Raw genomic sequence first — 20,905 nt, 5'->3', positions numbered from 1 at the left:
TACCAATCCTCGACTTTGGCGATGTAATTTACAAAATAGCCTCCAATACCCTACTCAACAAATTGGATGCAGTCTATCACAGTGCCATCCGTTTTGTCACCAAAGCCCCATATACTACCCACCATTGCGACCTGTACGCTCTCGTTGGCTGGCCCTCGCTTCATACTCGTCGCCAAACCCACTGGCTCCATGTCATCTACAAGGCCCTGCTTGGTAAAGTCCCCCCTTATCTCAGCTCGCTGGTCACCATAGCATCTCCCACCTGTAGCACACGCTCCAGCAGGTATATCTCTCTAGTCACCCCCAAAACCAATTCTTTCTTTGGCCGCCTCTCCTTCCAGTTCTCTGCTGCCAATGACTGGAACAAACTACAAAAATCTCTGAAACTGGAAACACTTATCTCCCTCACTAGCTTTTAAGCACCAACTGTCAGAGCAGCTCACAGATTACTGCACCTGTACATAGCCCACCTATAATTTAGCCCAAACAACTACCTCTTTCCCAACTGTATTTAATTAATTAATTAATTTTGCTCCTTTGCACCCAATTATTTTTATTTCTACTTTGCACATTCTTCCACATTCCAGTGTTTTACTTGCTATATTGTATTTACTTTGCCACCATGGCCTTTTTTGCCTTTATCTCCCTTCTCACCTCATTTACTCACATTGTATATAGACTTGTTTATACTGTATTATTGACTGTATGTTTGTTTTACTCCATGTGTAACTCTGTGTCGTTGTATGTGTCGAACTGCTTTGCTTTATCTCGGCCAGGTCGCAATTGTAAATGAGAACTTGTTCTCAACTTGCCTACCTGGTTAAATAAAGGTGAAATTAACATTTACATTTACATTTAAGTCATTTAGCAGACGCTCTTATCCAGAGCGACTTACAAATTGGTGCATTCACCTTATGACATCCAGTGGAACCATTAAAAAATATATATTAAAAAAAAATACGTATTTTTAAATTGTATATCTTTGTTGTTCCAAATAAAGAATCTGTGGGGGGAAATTGTGTTTATACGCTAACATCCAAGCTAAAAATGCCTGCTTGTGGAATTTAGCCAATTTTACTGGGATTTTATCAACATCAAAATGACATCGAAGCAAAAAATTCTTAACCACCAACAGAGTCAAATAAATACTTAGGGAAGACATTCCAAATACTGTTCTGGTTCTTAATATCCAATTTATTTTAAAAGTATTATTTAGAGTATTGAAATCTAAAACCTCAAGACCTCCATGTTCTTGGGTATTAGTGAGAATATATTTCCGTAGATAGTGATGCTTGTTCCTCCAAATCAAATTATAAAGAATCTTATCTAAGTCCTTTACAATTTTAGGGGATAATTCAAGTGATAACGAGACATAAACCGATCTGGATAACCCTTCAGCTTTGGACATTAAAACCAGACGGTGTAACGAAATATCTCTCAGCAACCAGAGGTTAAATTTCTTCTTTGTTTTCTAAATAATGCGGTCATGGTTTAATTCACTCCTTTGTTTTTTCATCCTTGCATATAACAATTCCAAGAGAAGAAAACTTTATATTTCATTTGGATACCATATACTTCCTGTAAAACACAATCATTGAGTGGAAATAAGACTGATTTATTGATATATATTTTCAAACCTGAAACGAAGGAAAAGTCTTCAATACAGGTAGCAATATAGCTAGCCAACGTCGCCATGACATCGCCTACAAACGTTATCGGGGATTTCTATTAGAGAAGCAGTTTCTGCTTATCTTCATACTGTGCTGTCTTTGTTAATATTATCTGACGATAGTCACTCACTTTTTTTGCCAGGACGGGGAGGGCGGATGTAAACGACTACACAGAGCTATGAAAACTGCGGGCGTAAAAATGAGCTAATTAGTTATGCGGGCGTAAAAATTGGCTAATTAGTCAGCTTGACACGTACGTTTTGATGGATTTTCGTTGAACTTGCTTTCTTCCTTGCGAGCAAATGTAGCCTGCTAGCTAACGTTAGTCAGTAAGCTTATTTTTAATGTTTCCAGGTGACGAGCGACACGACTCAGGTGAAGTGTATTGTTGTGAATTAGCCGTCGTTCTGGATCATTCAATACTTATTTTTATAAAATGTTTTGCAATGCAGCTAACTGCCATGTCTAACGTTATTGTTGTTAGCTAGCTCGCTAACGTCATGCCCGCTATGGCTTCAGCAGCTGGCGCATCTGGTTTCAAGGTGTAATGAATGACACGGCCGCGGGGGATAAAGCGTTGCTTGGAGCTCGCTAGTTTACCAGCGGAAACATATTTGAACTAACTAAGTTTTCATTGTACGCGACCCTTGTGATGCACAGATACGATGGCAGACGGCGCTGGAGCTAAGAATGATAATTCCATAATGGAAAGTCCACCCGTTAGCCCCTTGTCCGGGAGGGAAAAGCCTCCAGAGTCCCCTGGCTCTCGCTCAAGGTACCAGGTCAGCGCACCCGGACACCGTTTTAGGAAAGTGACTCTCACCAAGCCAACGTTCTGCCACAACTGCAGTGATTTCATATGGGGTCTTAACGGATTCGTTTGTGAAGGTAGGTTGGTTTACATGAGAACGTGACGGTTGTTTTTGTATCTTAACTTGGCCAGACTGAGTTGAAACCGCTCAACTGAAATGTCAAATGTATTTGACATTGGGGAATTCACTTTGAATTGTTGAATGGATGCACAAACTTAATCATTATGAGCTTAAATAAAAGCTTATATGTTCTCAACTTTTCTAGATATTGTCATCGTGTACAGTATGTTCATAGAGCAGTACTCAGGGTGAACGCATGCTTGTGTGTGTGCGATAGGAGAAGCTGTGTGTGTGGGCGAAAAGGTGCCTTGGTTCTGTGTCCAATTAGTTTGTTTGTATGTGGAAAATCACTGTTTTTTAGGGCTATGCCAATATCATGCACAGACTAACATTGTGATTCTATCAATTAATGTGAATTGAGTAAATTCCCTCTTCCTACATGATTTATCCATCATGGTTGACATCAGAAAATATTGCTCCCTTGAAAAAGATTGAAAACGTGAATAGAACATGTAGTATGCAAAGCTACCCCTCGCCTAGCACTAAAGCATATAGGAGCAGCACTGCACAACACAACAGAAGATGATGGATAACACACAGTGTTAACCATGCAGAGTGGAGAGGGGAGATGCAAAGCCTCTGTTGCGCAATCAGCTGCAGATATACTTTAACTGGTCGGCATGGCAACGGGGACCTGGATGCTGGAGAGCAGAGGCAGAGCATCTGTAAAAGCATATCATCCTAGACACAGCATAAAAAATGCATAATGCTACAATGGTGCTATATTTTAGACTATTGTGCCTACTTAAATGCAGTAACGGTCTATTTGTTAATGTGTCAAATTCTAGCAAAACTATGCTGGACTAGTACCTGAAGCGTATGCTGCATGTCGCCTCAATGAAATTGGATGCTTCTCATGAACTCTTGTTGTTAGACAGGTTGCCTTATTCGAGGGCAATGGATGCACAAGGACTAAAGCCTCCCTAGCCAGCTTGAGGTCGACTGCTCCTTTGTGACAAACCTCTGCTCTATGTAATGCACTATGACTGAGTTTGAAGATACGTGGATTTATTAGGCTACTGTGAATGCTTAGCAAATACCATAATGCATTATTGGGTGAAGGCATTACTAATGCATTTATAATGCATTAGCCTATAGAAAGGCAATGTTTCCCTTTAGGATTTATTTCAGCAGGGGTGGTAAATGACATTCTATTCCAAAATATATAAATATATATGCTATTTTGCATTTAATTATGTTCTCTTACTTTGAAACTCATCTGAAAATTGAGGACAATTTGATATCTTGATCTCAATGACATCACCAGCCAATCATATATTAACAAAACATTTTTTTTAGCTAGCATAAAGTTACTGTATCTTAGCTAGCGGTGCACGGCTGCTAAAATAATATAGGGGAACACTGAAAGGTGGTTCATAGACAATGTTACAACAAAATCTAATTATAAAGAATATGAATGGGATAGCCTAGTTACTGATGCTCCTGATGCGCCTCAACTGACTGACTCTGTTATTTGGTGTCTCCTCCCACCGCTAGTGTGTAACTTTATGTGCCATGAAAAGTGCCTGAAGATGGTGAGGACTGTGTGTTCATGCATGGCCCCAACACAGGTGCGGGTGAGTGACACTTACACCATAAGGTTACACTGTTCTGTTACTGCCTGTGATCTGATGGATGACTGCATGCTCCTGTTGAGTGCATGCTCCTGTTGAGTGCATGCTCCTGTTGAGTGCATGCTCCTGTTGAGTGCATGCTCCTGTTGAGTGCATGCTCCTGTTGAGTGCATGCTCCTGTTGAGTGCATGCTCCTGTTGAGTGCATGCTCCTGTTGAGTGCATGCTCCTGTTGAGTGCATGCTCCTGTTGAGTGCATGCTCCTGTTGAGTGCATGCTCCTGTTGAGTGCATGCTCCTGTTGAGTGCATGCTGGCACGGCAATCCTCTGTCATGGTCTTTTTGGTCATATTCCTTTTTCTGTCCATTTGTGAACTCCAGGTCCCTGTCGCCCATTGCTTTGGTCCAGCAGGGCAGAAAAAGAGATTCTGCTGTGTGTGTCGAAAGCATCTGGAGGGAACCACTGCCGTTCGTTGTGAAGGTTGGTTTTTAAGAGCTTTCACAACATACAATGTACAACTTATGGCCAAGGTTTTGCAGGTTCACTTTTGTAGAAGTGTACAGATCATGATGTAACAAATGAGTGAAATGTAGCAAGCTAAACCTCAGCATATGTGTAGATAGGCTACATGACAAAGTAAATGCACAAGTTTACACACATAAAGTACATTCAAATTGTATTTCAACTTCCTTGGGGGAAGTCTGATTGGGAGCCAGTCCATCAGTGGTAGTAGTGACTTTTACAGAAGTAACGTAACCATTGGTTCTGCTTTCAGTTTGTGAGCTGCATGCCCACTATGACTGTGCTACGTTCAGTTGTGGCGACTGCCGTCTCTGTCACCAGGATGGGAGTCAGGATTTTGTAAGTATCACAAGCCTTCTAAAAGGTGCATTCTGTTCACAATGTTCATTTAATTCCCCCAGTGGCATGTTAAGATACTATAAACTCATTAGGCAAAGAAGCAAAACAAAAGACAGGTGCACCTTTGAGTTAAAATGAAAGTCCAATGCAGCCATTCTTATCTCAATATCAAATCATTTCTGGGTAACAATTAATACCCTACTGTGATTGTTTTCAATTACAATGGTCGAAAAGAAGCAAAGAGACATTTCTGAAGCAATATTTTTGCTAGGAGTGGGCTGAGTGGGGAGGGGAAAGCTGAAAACTAGCTGACAGAGAGGTTTGGAACTCTCTTTCTTATTGGCCTAATAACTAATTTACTGCCTATTGATGTCTCCAGGTAGGCCAAAATTCAATCCCCCCTAAACAGGCTGAAATTTCAGGCAGTATTTCACAGTATCATTCCAACCTCCGTAGTGTGAAAAATATATATAAAACACAGGAAAATCACAATTATCACCTGCCACTGTCAAGGGAGGAATCCTCCATAGGAGAGTTCCATAGAGAAGCTTCGAGGGCCTGATTCTGAGAAATCACACTGGAACGACCTGAGAGAAATTACAGCTGTGCTGAGCAATACCAAATGTGTTTGGTCCTTTTAGGTTGACATAAAAGCACATCCAACAGGATAATGAGTTTCTTCCTATGTTTTGACTGGTCTACTTTTTGCTTATTGTAACATATCTGTCGGTTGTCTTTAAAAAATATATATATATTTATATTTTTTAATCCTCTTGGCCAAGGATACGTTCCCCCACCACTGGCGGGAGGGGAATATTCCTTCAGGTGCACGCTGTGAGGTCTGCCGGCGCACCTGTAGCTCCTCAGACGTCCTGGCGGGGATGCGGTGTCAGTGGTGTGGTATTACGGTAAGACTCAAAACGAAAATAAAAGTACCGCCACAAAAACAAAAAACTACTGTAGCTAATAATGCCAGACAGCATGTTGCATGTGCTTGTTTTAACAGTGTTTGTGTCATACTTTGCAGACACACGCTGCCTGTTATCTCATTGTGCCGCCAGAGTGCGGTCTGGGACGGCTACGCAACATGCTTCTTCACCCTGCTTGTGTGAGAATATGCTCGAGGAACTTTAGCAAGATGCACTGCTACCGCATCTCTGAGAGCTACCAGAATGAGCTGGGTAAGCTTGTGGTCCCCAACATCCATGGGGCGGCAGGGTAGCCTAGTGGTTAGAGTGTTGGACTAGTAACTGGAAGGTTGCAAATTCAAATCCCCGAGCTGACAAGGTACAAATCTGTCGTTCTGCCCCTGAACAGGCCGTCATTGAAAATAAGAATTTGTTCTTAACTGACTTGCCTAGTTAAATAAAGGTAAAATAAATCCATTACCCCTCCCTTCCCCCTACTCAAAGTCACATCCTCTCAGCAACTGTTTCACTCACAAAATTGTACATGCAAAGGAATATTAAATTGGACAAAAAATATACACAATGGAAAGACTGAACAAAACTATAACCGCAACATTTAAACAGTTGGTCCCATGTTTCATGAGCTGAAATAAAAGATCCAACAAATGTTCTATACGCACAACAATTTGTACAATTTACATCATTGTTGGTGAGCATTTCTCCTTTATTAACAAGATAATCAATCCACAGGTGTGGCATATCAAGAAGCTGATTAAAAAGCATGATCATTACACATGTGCTGGGGACAATAAAAGGCCAGTCAAAAAAATAGTTTTGTCTCACAACACAATGTCAGATGTTTTGAAAGAGTGCAACTGGCATGCTGACTGCAGGAATGTCCACCAGAGCTCTTGCCAGAAACGCTGGAGAAGTGTGCTCTTCACGGATTAATCCCCGGTATGGCGTTGTGTGGGCAAGTCGTTTTCTGATGTCAACGTTGTGAACAGAATGTCTCATGCAGTTGTGGTTTGGGCAGGCATAAGCTATGGACAACGAACACAATGCCGTTTTATCGATTACAATTTGAATGCACAGAGACACCGTGACGAGATCCTGAGGCCCATTGTCGTGCCATTCATCTGCAGCAATCACCTCATGTTTCAGCATGATAATGCACGGCCCCATGTCGCAAGAATCTGTCCACAATTCCTGGAAGCTGAAACTTTCTCAGTTCTTCCATGGCCTGCATGCTCACCAGACATGTCACCCATTGAGCATGTTTGGGATGCTCTGGATCAACTTGTACGACAGCATTTTCCAGTTCCCGCCAATATCCTGCAACTTCGCACAGCCACCGAAGAGGAGTGGGACAACATTCCAAAGGCCACAATCAACAGCCTGATCAACTCTATACAAAGGAGATGTGTCACGCTGCATGAGGCAAATCATGTTCACACCAGATACTGACTTGTTTTCTGATCCACGAAGGAGATGTGTCATGCTGCATGAGGCCAATGATGTTCACACCAGATACTGACTTGTTTTCTGATCCACTCACCAACACTTTTTTTTTTTAAGGTACAGTTGAAGTCAGAAGTTTACATACACTTAGGATGGAGTCATTAAAACTCATTCTTCAACCACGCCACAAGTTTCTTGTTGACAAACTATAGTTTTGGCAAGTCAGTTAGGACATCTACTTTGTGCATGACACAAGTCATATTTCCAACAGTTGTTTACAGACAGATTATTTCACTTATAATTCACTGTATCACAATTCCAGCGGGTCAGAAGTTTACATACACTAAGTTGACTGTGCCTTTAAACAGCTTGGAAAATTCCAGAAAATTATGTCATGGCTTTAGAAGCTTCTGGTAGGCTAATTGACATCATTTGAGTCAATTGAAGATACCTGTGGATCAAGGCACTGCTCCAAAACGGCCATAAAAAAGCCAGACTGCGATTTGCAACTGCACATGGGGACAAAGATCGTACTTTTTGGAGAAATGTCCTTTGGTCTGATGAAACAAAAATAGAACTGTTTGGTCATAATGACCATTGTTATGTTTGGAGGAAAAAGGGGGAGGCTTGCAAGCTAAAGAACACCATCCCAACATCTCAAGACATCAGTCAGGAAGTTAAAGCTTGGTCGCAAATGGGTCTTCCAAATGGACAATGACCCAAAGCAAAGTTGTGGCAAAATTACTTAAGGACAACAAAGTCAAGGTATTGGAGTGGCAATTACAAAGCCCTGACTTCAATCCCATAGAAAATTTGTGGGCAGAACTGAAAAAGTGTGTGTGAGCAAGTAGGCCTACAAACCAGACTCAGTTACACCAGCTCTGTCCGGAGGAATGGGCCAAAATTCACCCAACTTATTGTCGGAAGCTTGCGGAAGGCAACCTTAAACGTTTGACCCAAGTTAAACAATTTTAAGGCAATGCTACCAAATACTAATTGAGTGTATGTAAATTTCTGACCCACTGGGAATGTAATGAAAGAAATAAAAGCTGAATTAAATCATTGTCTGTATTCCCAGTCATGTGAAATCCATATATTAGGGCATAATGAACTTATTTAAATTGACTGATTTCCTTTTTTGAACTATAAGTCAGTAATATCTTTGAAATGGTTATTCTGTATTTATAATTTAGTTCAGTGTAAATCAAGATAATGAGTTTCCGTTATGGTAATGTAAGACAGGCCTAATTTATTCACTGCTAACTCCACTCAGTCAAATTTGCACTCCCTTTGTAAGCATTCGTACTTGGGCACCTAGGCTGCCAGGAATGAGAGGTGCTTGGAGCAAGTGTCAACATGTTGTTGGTCACTTGTTCTACGTCAGACAAGATGAGTCACAAGCAATTTGTCAAACAAGATGAGCAATGGTGAAATTGTGCTTTAACCTGAAATGAGAGGCATCCATTCTTCAGTAGACTGTTTGCACACAGAAGTGAAACAATGTAAAGTATGTGGGAAAAACCTGTAGCAAATGTAACGTTCATTCTATTTCATCGTTGTTTGCCTTCACGTACCTGTAAGTTGAACTTTGCTTCATCAGATAACTTGGAAGATGCTGATAGACCTACAAAGGAGAGCCAGCTGGCAACCACACCAGATTCCGGTAGGTACAGGATGAGTTGTCACACTGTATTTAGCCAAGCATGTCACCATTGAAGCCACATGTAAACATATGATTTTCCCATGTTTCAGCTAGAAAAAAGATTCCCTAATGTTTCTGGTTTAAAGTTATTTTAAAATGCTTTAGCTCTGCTATTTAGAGCATGACACTAAGCTAACAGTAGTCCTACCGCTCCTGATGTTCTGCAGCATTTGCTAATGCTTAGTTATCAAATCCAAGTCTACCCTAATCCTAATCATACAGGTCCATAGAATTGACCACATTGGTCTAAATATGTTTGTGTGTGCAAAACTGCAGGGAAGCAGGTTCTCAAGGTGTTTGATGGGGATGATGCAGTCAAGCGTAGCCACTTCCGTTTGGTCTCCATTCCTCGGATAACCAAGAATGTGGAAGTAGTGGTGAGATTCTCCCCATTCACTAAAAACAGATTTACACTAAGTGCTTTGTTGTTTTAAGAGTGAATTCATTTGTGTTACCACAACTCCTACTACTGTAATACTGATCTAATATTGTTGAACTACTACAGCAACAACCGGTACTAATAATATTTATACTATCATCACCAATACTACTATCACTAGTAACATCAATAATGATGATAATAACAATAGTTTTGAACAACCTAATCCAAGGCCAACCCTCCTGGAGAGCAGGCTTTGGCTCCAGCCCTGCTCTAACACACCTGATTCTTCTAATCAAGGGTCTGACATGTAGCTCAGTAGAATCAGATCAGTAGAATCAGGCCAGGTGTGTTTCTTAGAGCAGGGATAGAGTAAAAGCCTGCACATCCAATAGGTCTCTCCAGGACGAGGGTCACCAGTCCCTGATCTAATCCATGTCTGCAGGAGTCAGCGTTGAGGGCCTTTTACATCCCAGATGACCCCCTGGAATATGAGCTCCAAGACAACGGCCAGCAGGCTCTAGTCGATGACGACGTCCTCAACCATAACGGCACCCCCGATAAGGCAATCTTTAAGGAGAATGTGCCCGAGGCATGGCTCCTAAGGGCCAAACCTCAGGAAACCGAGGTCCTCAGGATCTATGCCGGCTGGCTCAAGTGAGTAATGTATAGGGAAACAGCTCAGTTATGGCGCAAACTAGTGATGCATGGGTCAGCTGTTGGTTCACCCGCCTGTAGTTGCTATTAACCCATCCGCAACCGCCCAACCATATGTGATAAATGGAAAGGCCTGCACCTGACCCTAACCAGCTAATATAGAAAATGCGCTGTAGGTTACAGTCAACGACGGCGGAACGATTTGCCTGATTTAGATATGTTTCTGCTTATAATTTCCAAAGTTTTGGTAAGCTATTTGTCAGTCAACATGTCATTATATGTTGCCCTAGAACACTAAATAAACCCTTGCTCAACAGAATGTCATAAATCAATAGAATGAATGCTTCAATCTTTACTGAACAAAAATATAAATGCAATATGCAAGAATTTCAAATATTTTACTGAGTTACAGGTCATATGAGGAAATCAGTCAATTGAAATAAATAAATTAGGCCCTAATCTATGGATTTCACATGACTGGGAATACAGATATGCATCTGTTGGTCACAGATACCTTAAAAAAATGGGCCTCAGGATCTCGTCACGGTATTTTTGTGCATTCAAATCGCTGTTGATAAAATTAAATTGTGTTCGTTGTCCGTAGCTTATGCCTGCCCATACCATAACCCCACCGCCACCATGGGGCACTCTATTCACAACGTTGACATCAGCAAACCGCTCACCCACAACGCCATACACATGGTCTGCAGTTGAGGCCGATTGGATGTACTGCCAAATTCTCTAAAACAGCATTGGAGGCGGCTTATGGTAGAGAAATGAACATTAAATTATTTGGCAACAGTTCTGGTGAACCTGCAGTCAGCATGCCAATTGCACGCATTGTGTTGTGTAACAAAATTGCACATTTAGAGTGGCCTTTTATTGTCCCCAGCACAAGGTGCACCTGTGTAATGATCATGTTGTTTAATCAGCTCCTTGTTATGTCATATCTGTAAGGTGGATGTATTATCTTGGCAAAGGAGAAATGCTCGGGGCCTCCCGGGTGGAGCAGTGGTCTAGGGCACTGCATTGTCTAGGGCACTAGCTGTGCCACCAGAGACTCTGGGTTTGCGGCCAGGCTCTGTTGCAGCCGGCCACGACCGGGAGGTATGTGGGGCGATGCACTATTGACCTAGCATCGTCCGGGTTAGGGAGGGTTTGGCTGGTAGGGATATCCTTGTCTCATCGCACCAGCAACTCCTGTGGCGTGCCGGGCACAGTGCACGCTAACCAGGTCACCAGGTGCACGGTGTTTCCTCCAACACATTGGTGCGGCTGGCTTCCGGGTTGGATGCGCGCTGTGTTAAAGAAGCAGTGCGGCTTGGTTGGGTTTTGTTTCGGAGGACGCATGGCTTTCGACATTCGTCTCTCCCGAGCCCGTACGGGAGTTGTAGCGATGAGACAAGATAGTATAACTACTAACAATTGGATACCACAAAATTGGTATCCAAAGGGGATAAAATTCAACAAGGAAAAAGGAGAAATGCTCACTAACAGGGATTCAGTTCGGCTTGGATGCATACTTTACGTGGTTGAAATACTGTCACCTTTTATGATTCTGGTAAAGATGGCACCTCTACAGACTATATCTAACTGCGCATTCTCTCAAGATGCTGAAATGAATCATATTTCTCCACTTCTGTTCCCGAGTCAAAATTTTGCCTACATTTAGTGTGTCATTTTACTGCAAGAAATGCTTAATTCTGCGGGAGTTCATATTAAGGCTATGTGAGTGGTTATAGACCTACAGTTTCAATGTAACCCATCTGAACAGTAGGCTCCAGTTCCCTTGACCTGCCATAGGCCTATTTGAAGTCCCCGTCTTGTGGCTGTCGAATTTGTGTAGCGCCTCACAATCATCACATAACATAGCCGGCCCGTACTGCTATAATTCTATTTTACCACTTCACAAAATCTTTCCCAAACATTACCTTTCTGGCCCTCCCTTTTTAGTTTCAACTCACCATGTTGCAGCTTTTCTCTTGTATTAAACTGTGACATTGTCCTTTTTGCTTCCGTGGATTAACTTTTTCTGCCCATTCCCAAAAGCATTCGGTGATTGGTGTGTAGGCTATTTGGTGCATGTGCATTTAGATCTTAAAGCTTAGGCTTAAGCACTTATACCAGATAGCCTAAAATAATTAAAGAAAAACCTCAATGTAGCCTATAGATAGCCTTATGTATGTATTTTTTAATGTATTGTGTTCTCTTTATTCAACCCGCCTGCCAACCACCCGCCCTTCATCCACACAATATTTAATTAACCTAAACCTGTTCGCCCAGCTGATATAACCACATCACTAGCACAAATCTCAAATGCGCTAATGAGTTCATCTCAAAGGACTCATTAGGCATCAGAAAATGCTTTGGTCAAAAGAGCATTGGGCCAGTAATGCAAAGGTCGCTGGTTCGAATCCCCGAGCCGACTAGGTGACAGTTGCCCTCATACTATACCTTTTGATATCTTCCATTGCTACTGCCTGGGTCTGTTTACAGGGTTATTGTGGCGTACATATCCATCTCCAAGAACAGCACTGTGGATTCTGCCATTAAGGAGGTCCTCACTCAACTGGGAAAACAGGTACAGGTTACCAGCAGGTCACCAACATAACACAGCCACTCTATCTTAAATACAACTTGGCATAAGTATTGTATGGGCGGCAGGTAGCCTAGCGGTTAAGAGCGTTGGGCCAGAAACTCGCTGGTTCGAATCCCTGAGCCGACTTGGTGAAAAATCTTGATGTGCCCTTGAGCAAATCACTTAACCCTAATTGCTCCTGTAAAATGCTCTGGATATTAAAGCGTCTGCTATATGCCTAATATGTAAATGTATTGTACCCGGAAGTTTCAATTAATGGTTGAACTATTGCTCTGACTATAATATGTATCTGTTAATGACAATACTAGTTCAATAGTCTTGTTTGGCGATGCTCTTTTCTCCAGAATGAAGACCCATCAAGCTTCAATCTTGTGGAGGTTTACATGGGCAGTAAGCAAGGTAAGAAACAGGAATATGTCTGACCTATACATCAACGCTGTCCTTTTCCATAAAATAAGAAGTCTCTTTGTTTATATGCCTTAATTTATTGTATTTTATCAAAGTTCATTGACTGTGTGTGTTTTTTCTTTCTCCACATCCCAGTTCAGAGACGAGTGCTGACAGGCCATGAGCTGCTGCTGGACAAACTGCAGGAGATAAGGAAGGTACAGTATGAGGAACTTCAAGCTGACATTCAAGTTTATGGGTAATTCGGGGGTGGTTGTGTGTTTATAGCTGTGTCTTTTTGTTTCTGAGAGATCTCCCTGAGGCAGATGAACCAGACCCGTTTCTACATCGTGGAGAGCAGGAACAGGATTGTGCAGGTCAACCTGCTTCTAGAGGGACTGCCTGTACAGCTGAGCAAGGAGGAATATGCAGACCTGCTACAGGAGCACTTAGCTATCAAGAGTGAATCTACACACATCGGATCACGATTCCGCTCTTTGCAAGAAATACAATGGACAGAATCCCATAGGGTTCAGTGCTGTCCCCCTTTCGTTTCACTTTACCACAGAGATCCTCCTGAACATTTTCCTTGAAATGGACTATAGTTGATTTGAAATGTTAATTAAAATCGTTAACTGACTAGATGCGAATCTGCTCTCCTCCATAGGTCACTTGGTCACCATCACACATGTTTACGGGAACCAAGGTGTGTACGTCACCATGGAAACAGCCAGTGGAGCACCACCCTCTCTTCTCCACCCCCCCCCTCCATCTCGTCCCCCTCTCTAATCCTGCTGTCCCCTTCCTAATTATCACACTCTTCTCCCCACAATCCCCTCCCTGTCCCCCTCCCTATGCCCTCATTCCACATCCATCCCCAAACGGCCTGTTCTGGGCTTGTCTCTGCTTGACACTGCTCAAGTCGCTGCTCTTTTGCCACAGGCCACTGCAGCAGGTTCCTGCCACATTCAGTGTTCCATAAGTCCCTTTCTTACAGACTGTTAGTTCCCCACTGCTGCTGCCACTGCCCAAGAGCTAAATGGTCCATTTATATCAAGCCTGCTGTATGGCCCACAGCCATTTATCTTGTGACGTCTTTATTATAATAAGCGATTTCTATGCGGAGCAGTTTTAGTGCATTACATACAAAGTCGTAAATGTAATCATAACATTGAATGTGGGGGTTCATCGATTCTGAGGTTTGCCTGTCTATCTGTCTGCGTTGAAGGTGCAGTGGTGTTGCAGATATCGTGTTTCTCTGAGGCTGAGAGGATCTACATGTTAGCCAAAGACACATCTGTCAGCAACCAGCAGCTCACCTCTCTTGTCCTACCAGAGATCATGGTAATGCTACGTCAATGTGACGTAAACAAACCCAGATCCCAGTTGAATGTGTAATTTACGTGAACTGAACCTTTTTAAAGAAGCCTGCTTGCTTTACTCCATTGACATTGCTGTTGTTGTAACTTTTTTGCAGCACAACAAGTTACCCAAAGGTGACTCGCCCCTACTGGTGTTTGTCAACCCTAAGAGCGGTGAGCTGAAGGGCAGAGAGCTCCTTTATGGTTTCCGGAAGCTTCTGAACCCCCACCAAGTGTTTGACATGACCAATGGGGGACCATTGTCTGGGTGAGACAGTGTGATGTCACAGCTGTTGTGTTTGTAGAAGGGGGGTCTGTGTTGCGGATAATAAACATTGCACAAGATCTTTGAAATAGTTTTGTCTATCATGTATGTTTGTGAGCCATGGCTCAAACAGAGTAATGTCAACCAGTGAATATATGATTGACTCTAATATATATACAGCTGAAGTCAGAAGTTTACATACACCTTAGCCAAATACATTTAAACTCAGTTTTTCACAATTCCTAACATTTTAATCCTCGTAAAAATTCCCTGTCTTAGGTCAGTTAGGATCACCACTTTATTTTAAGAATGTGAAATGTCAGAATAATAGTAGCGTGATTTCAGCTTTTATTTCTTTCATCACATTCCCAGTGGGTCAGAAGTTTACATGCACTCAATTAGTATTTGGTAGTATTGTCTTTAAATTGTTTAACTTGGGTCAAATGTTTCAGGTATCCTTCCACAAGCTTCCCACAATGAGTTGGGTGAATTTTGGCCCATTCCTCCTGACAGAGCTGGTGTAACTGAGTCCGGTTTCTAGCTCACACACGCCTTTTCAGTTCTGCCCACAAATTGTCTAAGATTGAGGTCAGGGCTTTGTGATGGCCACTCCAATACCTTGACTTTGTTGTCCTTAAGCCATTTTTCCACAACTTTGGAAGTATGCTTTGGGTAATTGTCCATTTGGAAGACCCATTTGCGACCAAGCTTTAACTTCCTGACTGATGTCTTGAGATGTTGCTTCAATATACCCACATAATTTTCCATCCTCATGAAGCCATCTATTTTGTGAAGTTCACCAGTCCCTCCTGCAGCAAAGCACCCCCACAACATGATGCTGCCACCCCCGTGCTTCACGGTTGGGATGGTGTTCTTCGACTTGCAAGCATCCCCCTTTTTCCTCCAAACATAACGATGGTCATTAAGACCAAAAAGTTATATTTTTGTTTCATCAAACCAGAGGACATTTCTCCAAAAAGTACGATCTTTGTCTCCATGTGCAGTTGCAAACCGTAGCCTGGCTTTTTTTTATGGCGGTTTTGGAGCAGTGGCTTCTTCCTTGCTGAGTGGCCTTTCAGGTTATGTCGATAGATTTTTCTTTTTACTGTGGATATAGATACTTTTGTACTTTTTTCCTCCAGCATCTTCAAAAGGTCTTTTGCTGTTGTTCTGGGATTGATTTACACTTTTCGCACCAAAGTACGTTCGTCTCTTGGAGACAGAATGCCTCTCCTTCCAGAGTGGTATGACTGCTGCGTAGTCCGATGTGTTTATACTTGCTTACTATTGTTTGTACAGATGAATGTGGGACCTTCAGGCATTTGGAAGTTGCTCCCAAGGATGAACCAGATTTGTGGAGGTCTATAATAATTTTTCTGAGGTCTTGGCTGATTTCTTTTGATTTTCCCATGATGTCAAGCAGAAGCACGGAGTTTGAAGGTAGGCCTTGAAATACATCCACAGGTACACCTCCAATTGACTCAAATGATGTCATTAGCCTATCAGAAGCTTCTAAAGCCATTACATAATTTAATTTTCTGGAATTTTCCAAGCTGTTTAAAGGCACAGTCAACTTAGTGTATGTAAACTTCTGACCCGCTGGAATTGTGATACAGTGAAATAATCTGTCTGTAAACAATTGTTGGAAAAATGACTTGTCATGCAATAAGTAGATATCCTAACCGAATTGCCAAAACCATAGTTTGTTAACAACATATTTGTGGAGCGGTTGAAAAACGAGTTTTAATGACTCCAACCTAAGTGTATGTAAACTTCCGAATTCAACTGTGTGTGTGTGCCAAACATTAGGAACATCATCCTAATATTCAGTTGGCCCTCCCCACCTAATCTCTTAAGTTTTTGTTTTCTTATATCCTCCACAGACTCCACACGTTTAGGGCGGTGCCCCGCTTCCGGGTGCTGGTGTGTGGGGGAGATGGGACAGTGGGCTGGGTCCTGGGAGTCTTGGAGGCCATCAGACACAAGCTGGTCTGTCCCGAGCCCCCCGTCGGCATCGTCCCACTCGGCACAGGTGAGTGGGACCCCTGATGACATACCCTTCTCTTCTAATTGCTGTAGTGTGCATAGGTTAGCTTCCATCAGTAGTTTTTCCACAATATTCCCACCCCCTAATGCCTCCCATCAGGTAACGACCTGGCGCGGATCCTGCGCTGGGGGGTGGGCTACAGCGGAGAGGACCCCCACCACATCCTGGTATCTGTGGACGAGGCGGAGGAGGTGCAGATAGACCGTTGGACTATTCTGCTGGATGCACAGGAGATCACAGATGACGGCAAGGAGAACGGCTTCCTGGAACCACCAAAGGTCCAATCAGAATAATGCAGATATGATGAATGTTTTTGCAAATGTAGTTTTTTGTTTACTTTCACCATATAACAATGCACACAAAACAATAACTTGACAAACATGAATAGGTAAATAAATATATGATTTATGTTATAACTATTGCCATTGTTATAACTACATTGCCATTTTAATCGATGCATGGATGTACTTTTTGGCGTCGCCATTCAACTGGTGGTCTCCCTTGTTACAGATAGTGCAGATGAACAACTATTTTGGGCTGGGCATCGATGCTGAAGTCAGTCTGGACTTCCACCATGCCCGTCAAGAGGAACCAGGGAAGTTCAACAGCAGGTAAGAGACCACCTCCGGTGAGAAGTTGCTTTAAAATATCCCCAAAAAGGAATTTCTCCAAAATGAGTTATCTTTGGTGTCTGCGTAGATTTCACAACAAAGGTGTGTACCTGAAGGCGGGTCTGCAGAAGCTGAGTCACACACGGAACCTTCACAAGGACCTCAAACTACAGGTGGACAAGCAAGACATAGAACTGCCCAGCATAGAAGGCCTCATCTTCCTAAACATCCCCAGGTAGGAAATACACACAAACGGCTAAACTCTACACACGGCTAACAATCAGACACTCATGACATATGACATTCACTTTAAGATGCATGCTCCTGAACAAGAATGGCCTCGCACACTGGCTTACACACACTGGCCCTTGACTCACTCACACCTTCAGAACATATTGATCTGAAACACAGCACTCACAACTGTGTGTGTGTGTGTGTGTAGCTGGGGCTCCGGGGCAGACCTGTGGGGATCAGAGGGTGACTCGCGCTATGGGAAACCTCGCATTGACGATGGCATGCTGGAGGTGGTGGGGGTGACTGGGGTGGTACACATGGTGAGTTAATCAGTCACTACAAGTCTTTCCTTACTCTGAGTATGTCCTGTTGCCACAAAGAAGAGATCAGAGCTAAAAATGATCCCAGTGATCCAAAATGTTTTATCCAGATCAAAATGTAAATAACTCTCATTGATACAGTGCATTTGGAAAGTATTCAGACCTCTTGCCTTTTTGTTACTTTACAGCCAGCCTTATTCTAAAATGAATTAAATATTGTTTTTTTCTCATCAATCTACACCAAATACCCCATAATGACAAAGTGAAAACAGGTTAAAACATTTTTGTTGCAATTGTATTAAGTATTCAGACCCTTTGCTAATTGACTCGAAATTGAGCTCAGGTGTATCCTGTTTCTGTTGATCATCCAATCCGGTTTCTACAAATTGATTGGAGTCCACCTGTGGTAAATTCAATTGGTTGGACATGATTTGGAAAGGCACACCCCTCTCTATATAAGGTCCCACAGTTGACAGTGCATGTCAGAACAAAAACCAAGCCGTGAGGTTGAAGGAATTGTCCTTAGCGACTCCGAGACAGGATTGTGTCGTGGCAAAGATCTGGGGAAGGGTACCAACACATTTCTGCAGCATTGAAGGTCCCCAAGAACACTGTGGCCTCCATCATTCTTAAATGGAGAAGTTTGGAACCACCAAGACTCTTCCTAGAGCTGGCCGCTCAGCCAAACTGAGCAATCGGGGGAGAAGGGCCTTATTCAGGGAGGTGACCAAGAACCCGATAGTCACTGACAGAGCTCCAGAGATGGGAGAACCTTCCAGAAGGACAACCATCTCTGCAGCACTCCACCAATCAGACCTTTATGGTAGACTGGCCAGACAGAAGTGACTCCTCAGTAACAGCACATGACAGCCCGCTTGGAGTTTGCCAAAAGGCACCTAAAGGACTCTCGGACCATGAGAAACAAGATTCTCTGGTCTAATGAAACCAAGATTGAACTCTTTGGCCTGAATGCCAAGCATCACGTCTGGAGGAAATCTGCCACCATCCCTACAGTGAAGCATGGTGGTGGCAGCTGTGGGGCTGTTTTTCTGCGGCAGGGACTGGAAGACTAGTCAGGATCAAGGGGAAAGATGACTGGAGCAAAGTACAGAGAGATCCTTGATGAAAACCTGCTCAGGACCTCTGACTGGGGCGAAGGTTCACCTTCCAACAGGACAACAACCCTAAGCACACAGCCAAGACAACACAGGAGTGGCTTTGGGACAAATCTCTGAATGTCCTTGAGTGGCCCAGCTAGAGTCCTGACTTGAACCCAATCTAACATCTCTCGAAAGACCTGAAAATAGCTGTGCAGCGACACTCCCCATCCAACCTGACAGAGCTTGAAAGGATCTGCAGAGACTAATGGGAGCAACTCCCCAAATACAGGTGTGCCAAGCTTGTAGTGTCATACCCAAGAAGACTCTTCTTGTCTGTAATTGCTGCCAAAGGTGCTTCAACAAAGTAATGGGTCTGAATAGTTATGCCAATGTGATATTTAAGTGTGGAATTTTTTCTAAATTTGCAAACCTTTAAAAAAACTTGTCATTACTGAGTATTGTGTGTAGAAAGATGAGGGGGAACAAATTATTGAATCCATTTTAGAATAAGGACGTAACGTAACAAAATATGGAAAAAGTCAAGGGGTCTGAATAGTTTCCGAATGCACTGTATGTTTATTAGGTACAGCCCGTTCACAAAAATGGATCGCTCCTACAGACAGTGAGTCACGTGGCCGTGGCTTGTTATATAAAGCAGGCAGACAGGCATCGAGGCATTCAGTTTGATTTGAACATTAGAAAGGGCTAAATGAGGTGCCAGGCACGCCGGATCCAGTATCTCAGAAAAGTCCGCCCTCCTGGCCTTTTCATACACATTGTCTCGTGTTTACAGAGAAGGGTGCAACAAACAAAAAACATCCAGTCAGCGGCAGTCCTGTGTGCGAAATGAGGTCAAAGGAGAATGGAAAGAATCGTGCAAGCCAACGGAATGTGTGTTGTGTTGTCCAGGGCCAGGTGCAGAGCGGCATGCGCTCTGGGATCCGTCTTGCCCAGGGCAACTACGTGCGTATCACAGCGACCAAGCCCATCCCTGTGCAGGTGGATGGAGAGCCCTGGATCCAGGCCCCCGGACATATCATCATATCTGCAGCAGGCCCAAAGGTAACAGTTTTTTTGTTACTATAATGGGACAAATAGTTACAATTTCACTGTTGTATCCTTCACTATGGTTGCATACCTTTCTATAAAGTCAACAGCTATTAAGTAATCTTGTTCTTGTTCAGGTGCGGATGTTGAGGAAGTACAAACACAAGTAGAAGAAGCAGTCAGCCCCTCTTTTAGGCTGGCAATCTGAATGCCCTTCGTCCAGCGATGGGGGACAATGAGCCCCCCCCCTCCCCAACATCTGCTCCTTGGTGTCTCCGTGAGAGCATGATGGTCTGTTGGCTGCTCTAAACAGCTGTGACCTGTGTGCCCAATAGGTTCTCAGATGGTTTGTGTAGTTAGCACTTATAGCTCCTGGAGTGGTACATTGACAAAACATTTAGCAGTCACTCCCATTATCATCTTAATGTTTATCAATTTCACAGTTGTTGGGTTCGGTTTGCCCCTGTTAGGATCCTTCAGATTAGCTTCTTGTCTAATTTGTTGGTTTATTTTTTGTTTTTCAGTCCATCAGAGTTGTTATGGCCTGGTATTTTATGAGCAACATACATGGTAACAATTTTATAGTGGTACTATCTGGTACTAAACAAATAGTACTAAATAGAATTGGGTACCAAGTAGTTACAATGAATCAATATGATACCAAGATGTACTATATATATAATATATATATATATATATATATATATATTATACACACAATTTTGTGGACACCCCTTCAAATGAGTGGATTCGGCTATTTCAGCCACACTCGTTTCTGACAGGTGTATAAA

The 20,905-nt window shown here is 42.8% G+C and overlaps 1 protein-coding gene across 5 annotated transcripts; it reads left to right on the top strand.

The window, feature by feature from the left end:
• Nucleotides 1-1,722: 1,722 nt before the first annotated feature.
• Nucleotides 1,723-20,905, top strand: LOC123993320 (diacylglycerol kinase theta-like). 5 transcript variants are annotated; one of them, XM_046295338.1, is made up of 24 exons: nt 1,723-1,923; nt 2,331-2,558; nt 4,100-4,179; nt 4,556-4,655; nt 4,951-5,036; nt 5,813-5,944; nt 6,064-6,217; nt 9,006-9,068; nt 9,384-9,484; nt 9,932-10,143; nt 12,640-12,724; nt 13,087-13,141; nt 13,286-13,347; nt 13,441-13,591; nt 13,797-13,835; nt 14,358-14,473; nt 14,607-14,758; nt 16,639-16,787; nt 16,902-17,080; nt 17,313-17,413; nt 17,502-17,648; nt 17,856-17,967; nt 19,977-20,129; nt 20,252-20,905. In XM_046295338.1, exons 2-24 carry the CDS (start codon nt 2,336-2,338, stop codon nt 20,282-20,284), a joined length of 2,685 nt encoding a protein of 894 aa, XP_046151294.1. In that variant the 5' UTR covers nt 1,723-1,923; nt 2,331-2,335; the 3' UTR covers nt 20,285-20,905. The 5 variants fall into 5 exon arrangements, with proteins under 5 accessions (XP_046151294.1, XP_046151293.1, XP_046151292.1 ...); XM_046295337.1 differs by having other exon boundaries at nt 1,723-2,045; nt 4,100-4,173; XM_046295336.1 differs by having other exon boundaries at nt 1,723-2,045; nt 5,819-5,944.

The sequence above is a fragment of the Oncorhynchus gorbuscha genome, linkage group LG13 (assembly GCF_021184085.1).
Source record: "Oncorhynchus gorbuscha isolate QuinsamMale2020 ecotype Even-year linkage group LG13, OgorEven_v1.0, whole genome shotgun sequence".
In the NCBI taxonomy this organism is placed as follows: domain Eukaryota; kingdom Metazoa; phylum Chordata; class Actinopteri; order Salmoniformes; family Salmonidae; genus Oncorhynchus; species Oncorhynchus gorbuscha.
This window is presented reverse-complemented; position numbering and strand designations above follow the sequence as displayed.